The sequence below is a fragment of the Mus caroli genome, chromosome 18 (assembly GCF_900094665.2).
Source record: "Mus caroli chromosome 18, CAROLI_EIJ_v1.1, whole genome shotgun sequence".
NCBI classification, from domain to species: domain Eukaryota; kingdom Metazoa; phylum Chordata; class Mammalia; order Rodentia; family Muridae; genus Mus; species Mus caroli.
Genome location: NC_034587.1, coordinates 64,416,031 through 64,423,246, shown reverse-complemented (window position 1 = coordinate 64,423,246; position 7,216 = coordinate 64,416,031). Strand labels below are relative to the sequence as shown.

Below are 7,216 nucleotides of genomic sequence, written 5' to 3'. Positions count from 1 at the left end.
CTGCCTCCCGAGTGCTGGGATTAAAGGCATGCGCCACCATGCCCGGCTTACTTTGTTGTTTTTTGTTTGTTTTGTTTCTCTGTATAACAGAGGTCTAGATGTCTTGTAGACCATACTGGCCTTGAACTCAAAGAAATACACCTGTCTCTGACTCCCAAGCACTGGGGTAAAAGGTGTGTGACACCAGGCTTAGCCCTTTTTTTCTACCAACATCAGTAATTGTTATAGTGTATACATATAATTGTCTGTCTAGACTAAAATATAAGAACTAGCAACTATAGACAATCACTGAGGAAGATAGGATTATACAACAGAACAGTTGAAGATTCTTGTAAAGGTTTCTTGGAGGGAGCCCTATCCTCTGCTCATCAGTAAATTTCTTTTCCTTGTCTGTCTGTCCGTCCACTCATCAGTCCATCCATCCAACTATCCATCCATCTATTGAGTCTGACCTAGAACTCCAATGATGCACCTACCTCTAGCTCTTGAGTGTTGAGATTAAAGACATGTGCCACCACACCCAGCCACCAGTAGTTTTTTTTTTAAATCTCACTTATAATTACATTAGAGTTAATAAGATTACTCAGATGAAATTGTTAGCATATTATTTTTGAAGAAAAATAAATTAAAATATGAGCTGTAACACAAAAGAGGTGAATAAATAGAAACAAAGCAACCTTTATTTCCATATATTTAGACTTTACTATTTAGCATTAGTAAGTAAAATTTAATTATCTTGATGATAAATGATATTTTGAAATAGAATTACACTTTGAAAGAACAAGTGTAACTGGTGAATGTAAACATTAATAAATGGCATGGGTCATTTCTGTTAGCATTGTGAGGTTTGATATGATATAAGCATTACTTTGTATTTAAAGTAAGTGCTTAATGTTGTCCTATATTGCCTGGGAGAATATATGTTGCTGTATAAAATTTAAGAGGGATATTAAATATGTATTTTTGTTATTTTAAGGAAATTCGAAATGAATCCCATGACTATCCTCATAGAGTGGCCAAGTTTCCAGAAAACAGAAACCGAAACAGATACAGAGATGTAAGCCCATGTAAGTACTGTGGGTTTATGTGCATGTGTGTGTTCTTCAGTTTGTTTCAGGAGACCTGATGCAGTGACATCTTTGGGTAAAGATTGATTAGTATAGCAAGGTTTAAACTTTTATGTACTTTTGTTTTGTTTGAGACAGGCTTTCACTCTGTAGTCCCGTTGTTCTGGAAATTACCATGTAGCACAGACTGACCTCAAATTTGCAGCAGTCCTCTTGCCTCAGCCTCCAGAATATTGGGATTCTAAGTGTCAGCTACCACACCAGGTTTAATGCATACATTTTCTCATGTGTTTGTAGACACGCATGTGGAAGGTTGAGGTTGATGGTCAGATGTCCTCCTGAATCGCTCTTTACCCTAGAGATCTATTCCAGCTAGTCTGGCTGGCCATCTTGTTCTGTTAGAACTTGTACTGGGATTACAATCAGGCTGCCACACCCACCTGGCCTTCCATGCCAGTTCTAGGGATCCAGTCTCCACCCCTTACATTTACTTAGTCATCTCCCCATCCCTGTTTGGTTTGAGGAACATCTGATTAGCTCTTCTAAGCTCTGGTAGAATTCAGCACTTAATCTGTCTGTTGCACTCAGATGGAAGATGTTCTTATAACAGCTCAGCATTTCCTATCCTCATCCAGGGTTTTGCAGTCTGCCAGTGAACTGACCCTCACCAAAGCTCTCCTTCCCTGTTGTATAGCTTTCTTCTCCAGGCGTTAGAGCCACTTACTGTGTGTCTTGTCATCCCCCTCTTCAGCACATTCATCCTGGTGTCCTGATATCTGAGTAAACACCATGAAATACCAGCCTTAGAGTTCCTAGACCTCTTTGATCTTGTGCCCACAAAGAAAGCAGGGAGGGATTTTTTTTTTTATTTTGTGGCAGGGCTCCCTGCATCTGCTGTACTGTCTTCCAACTGTGACTTCCTGATCAGTCTCCTAAGTGCTGGAATTACAGGCCTGTGCACCACACCCAGCTTTCACCCTGCACCTTGAAGGTCACTTTCTGTGTGTCACTACTGCTTTTGTTGTTTATTGTTTTGTTTTGCTTTGTTTTATTTTTGTTTGTTTTTGACTATTTCACTTAGAATGTATATGGTTTCTCCTGGCATCTTTGAGTTTTAGATTACTCAAGTGTTGCCATATCTTTCAGTTTGTTTGTTTGTTTGTTGAGACAGGGTTTTTCTATGTAGCCCTGGCTGTCCTGGAACTCACTCTATAGACCAGGCTGGCCTCACACTCAGAAATCCACCTGCCTCTGCTTCCCAAGTGCTGGGATTAAAGTTGTGCACCACCACTGCCCAGCTGCTATATCCTTCCTTAACCAGTCTATTTCTCATATCTATTTAGCTCTTTTATTTTAAAATCTCTTTGACCTTAATTCTCCAATTTGTGAAGCCTCATTTTGGAAGACTTTATATTCTTTATTTCCTTAGAGAGTTTAAAAACTCAAGAACTTAAGAGTCAAGAAACAACACTTAAGCTGTAATGTGACACCGGGGAAGTGCCTCAGTTTATGCATATCCCTGAAGTCCCAGAAGCAGAGCTTCTTTTTCTCTATTCCTTGCCTAGTGTCCTTTGTACATACATCCCTTCCTTCCTTCCTCCTCCTGGTTTGCCTTATCTTCAGCCTCTCTGTCCCTGCTTTTCCTTCTTATTACATAAATGGGATGTAGAATTCTTTTTCCTTTCCCTTCCACCCCCAAGTTATTTCCTAGGTAGATCTATGCATCTACACAACAGGGATTTTGTTTTTGTTTTTTTGAGACAGGATTTCTTTGTGTAGCCTTGACTATCCTGGAACTCACTTTGTAGACTAGACTGGCCTCAAGCTCACAGATATCCACCTGCCTCTGCCTCCAAGTGCTGGGATTAAAGGCATGTACCACCACCGCCAATGTCATCACTGCCCAGCTGAACATAACAGTTTAAAAAGAATATATTCTGGGACTGGAGAAATGGCTTAGAGGTTAGCAGCACTGGCTAACCTGGCTAACTGGTTTTAGAGGACTCGGGTTTAATTCCTAGCACCCAAATGGTGGTTCACAGCATCTGTAAATATAGTTCTAGGGAATCTGATGCCCTCTCCTAGCCTCTGTAGGCACTGGGCACACAAGTGGTAGGTAGGTACATAGGTATACGTGTAGGCAAAACACCCATATACATAAAATTGAAAAAAAAAAAAAACAACCCAAAAACAAACAAAAAAGCCAGGTGGTGGTGGCATACACACAATCTTGACCTGAGGAAAGAAAGAAACAAAAAGATTAGTTCTCCTTTCTGTCTGTCCTGATCACCCGTGCTCTCTTCATGAACCCCCATGCAGCTACCACACCCTCCTCACTGGAACTTACAGTTACCTTGCTAGCTTTCAGATGCAATCAACGACTTTCCCTTGGTTTCCCTTATCCTTCTGTGTCTTGTGAGATTGCTGACTCTGTCTTCCTTCATAATGACTTATTTACTTTTTCTGTCTGCTCTTCCATTTTTAGAGCCGTCCATCCTCAATTTATCTTTATTTTTTTCAAGGGTCTTTTCCTCTCCTCACTATTTTTTCCTTAATCTATGAGTGATCTCATTTTCTTGGGGGCCAATTGCCATGTTTATTTTCATGACTTCACATTTGATCTCCAATCTTGGTCTTAATTCCAAACAGATGTTTGCAAGTGTCCGTCTCTGTTATCATGTGCCAACCTGACATGGAGTTAGTCAAAGAACCATAGAACTGTAGAACCATAGAAAGCTTATAGAACCAATGGTGTGGGTATTCCCTACATTGCTTTATTCCTTCTATTTGTAACTGGTACCACCATTTATTTACATATTGACTAATACTGGAAACAGACTCGTTATTCATCTCCCACATCTAATTAGTAACTAAATAGTTCACTGTGAGTGTGATCTATTTAAAATGTTTTCTTATGTATATACTAGCTTTTTTGTGGTTTATTATAGTAACTTCTAAAGTATTGGGGCTATATAGATGGCTCAGGAGTTAATACTGCTTTTGTAGAGGACTTGGGTTCCATTCTTAGTATCCATCTGGTGGCTCACAAAACACCTGTAACTTCAACACATCCAACAGGCAACAGGCATGCAGCCCCCCTTCTCTCTCTCTCTCTCTCTCTCACACACACACACACACACACACTAAAATAGCCTCTATAGCTCCATTCTATTACTGCTTTCTTCCTTTCTCTTACTATACAAGTTGTTTGCCTGCCCCTTTAAGGCAGAAATCTAAGTTTGTCATCATTATCATTCTACACTTTTTTTTTTTTTTTTAAAGATTTATTTATTTATTANATGTAAGTACACTGTAGCTGTCTTCACACACTCCAGAAGAGGGCGCCAGATCTCGTTACGGATGGTTGTGAGCCACCATGTGGTTGCTGGGATTAGAACTCTGGACCTTCGGAAGAGCAGTCGGGTGCTCTTACCCACTGAGCCATCTCACCAGCCCCATTCTACACTTTTTATATACCTTTATACACATCTAGATTTTTCTTGTAGCTATTTTCCTACAAATTATTCATTTCAGTAAGAGTGGATTACCTAGCATTCTCCCATTATGACTAGTTTCTAACATACTGTGTTCTCAAATATGGTGCTCACTCATTCCTTTCTTCTCTCTTTAATGACAGTGACAGTCTTCTCCCCGCAGTACCAAATCAGCAGCCCCTTCCACTGGCTGGTCTTTTCACCATATAGAGGATGTTATGGAAGCAGGGTTTTGTGTGTGAGTGTGAATTTTAATGTTTTTTTGAGACAGGGTCTTCTGTCTATTTTGTAGCTCTGGCTGTCCTGGAACTTACTCTTTAGACCTGGCTGGCCTCTAACTCACAGAGAGCTGCCTGTATCTGAGACAGTGGAGTCACTGTGAGTGTGAGGCAAACCTGGTCTACATAGTGAGTTCCAAACCTTCTAGGACCATATACAAAGACCCTGCTTCATAAAACCAAATAAATAAAAGCTACACAGATTTGTGATTCTATTAGCATGGCTTATCTATAATCATAGTCCATTGCTGCTACAGAACAAGAATATTCTCAGTAAATATGTGTATAAATGAGTTGATACATGGAGAGAAAATAACAAAAAGAGACTTATCTTCCTCCTCCAGTGAAATGACATAGTACTCTTTTGGAGAGAGGGTGTCAGTATGTAGCCTTGGTTGGCCTGAAAGTTTTACATACATCAGGCTGGCCTTGAACTCATAGACATCAACCTTCCCGGCCTCCCCTTTGCTAGGATTAAAGGTATATATTACCACATCTGGGGACAAGTCTGTGCTCATAGGCTTTTAAATTTTATTTATTTTTTATGTATATGAAGGTTTCTTCTGCATGTAGTTCTGTACCACATGTGTACGTGGTAACTGAGGAGGCTAGGAGAATGCTGGACCCCTGGGACTGGAGTAACAGATGGCTGTGAGCTGCCATGTGGGTTCTGGAAATTAAAACTAGTCTTCCGGAAGATCAGCAAATAATTTTTTTTTTCCCGAGACAGGATTTCTCTGTGTAGCCCTGGCTGCCCAGGAACTCACTCTGTAGACTAGGCTGGCCTCAAACTCAGAAATCTGCCTGCCTCTGCCTCCCAAGTGCTGGGATTAAAGGCGTGTGCCACCACTGCCCAGCAGCAGATAATTCTTAACTGCCGAAGCATGTTGTCTCTCCAGCACCATGGACCTTTTTTTTTTCTTTTCCTCCAATTTTTTATTAGATATTTTCTTCATTTACATTTCAAATGCTATCTGGAAAGTCCCCCATAACCTCCTCCCCCACTCCCCTACCTACCCACTCCCACTTCTTGGCCCTGGCATTCCCCTGTACTGAGGCATATAAAGTTTGCAGGACCAAGGGGCCTCTCTTCCCAATGATGGCCGACTAGGCCATCTTCTGCTACATATGCAGCTAGAGACATGAGCTCCGGTGGGTACTGGTTAGTTCATAATGTTGTTCCACCTATAGGGTTGCAGATCCCTTTCAGCTCCTTGGGTACTTTCTCTAACTCCTCCATTGGGGGCTCTGTGTTCCATCCAATAGATGACTGTGAGCATCCACTTCTGTATTTGCCAGGCATTGGCATAGCCTCACCAGAGACAGCTATATCAGGGTCCTTTCAGCAAAGGACCTTTTTCGTGATAAGTTTCATACTGTATCCTAAGCTGATCTCAGTTGTGGCAACTCTTCCTGCCTCAGCTTCCCAAATGCTGGGGTTACAGTTGTAAGCCACCTCAGCTAGCCTTATTTTTGGCTTTTTGAGAAAAGGGTCTCCCCAAGTTTGCCTTGATCCTCCTCCTTCTGCCTCCAAAGTGCTAAGATCCGGTGTGCTCATGGTGGACACAGTATTATAAAGAAGTTGATTTATCTCTTGCCTATCACTGAATCTCATGAGGGGTAGAAATGTGAATTTATTCAAGATTAGCTTCTTACTTAACCCTCCATAGCCTATGAAGGTATTGCTGCTGGAAGTGTACTAAATATTAAGTCTGCATTGCCAGAGGTGCTGAAGATTGCCCTTATCCTAGCAAAATGGATTGACACAGTAGTAGCAAGCCTATCCTTATGTGTGACTCATCCACCTGTGATGTGTGTCAGGTTTGCTGAGCACAGAATGAGCCTCATTAGGGGTGATGATTAGAAGCTAGGGAAGTGAGTAAGCCTCTGCAGGACTAACCAAAAGGGAAAACTTGACTAAGTGCTAACTTGTACTCATGTCATGATTAAGGATGATACCAAAGAATTCTCAGATTAGCCATGTCATTGATGAATACTTCAAATGCAAGAAATGAAAAATAGAAGCTTTTGGGGGAGAGATGGCTTAGTGTGTAAGAGTGTGTGCTCTTGCAGAGGACCTGGGCTCAGTTCCCAGCATTTACAGGTTGCTCATATACTGTCTCTAACTCTAGTTTCAGGGGATCTGATGCCCTCTGCTGATATCCATTGGTACCAGGCACACACGTGGCATACATAGCATACATGCAGTCAAAATAGTCATATATCTAAAAAAGTTTTTTATTTTCCTTATCAAAATGAAACTTTAAAAATACAGATGAAGCTGGGCGTGGTGGCGCACGCCTTTAATCCCAGCACTCGGGAGGCAGAGGCAGGCGGATTTCTGAGTTCGAGGCCAGCCTGGTCTACAAAGTGAGTG

The 7,216-nt window shown here is 41.4% G+C and overlaps 1 protein-coding gene across 2 annotated transcripts in view; it reads left to right on the top strand.

Moving 5' to 3' along the window:
• Ptpn2 (protein tyrosine phosphatase non-receptor type 2) overlaps positions 1-7,216 on the top strand; it is a 62,268-nt gene that overhangs the window by 12,767 nt on the left and 42,285 nt on the right. For both annotated transcript variants that reach the window (XM_021151016.2, XM_021151015.2), the window contains exon 2: positions 977-1,067. In XM_021151016.2, the coding sequence (XP_021006675.1) occupies positions 977-1,067 (91 nt within the window). The remainder of the gene's footprint in view (positions 1-976; positions 1,068-7,216) is intronic.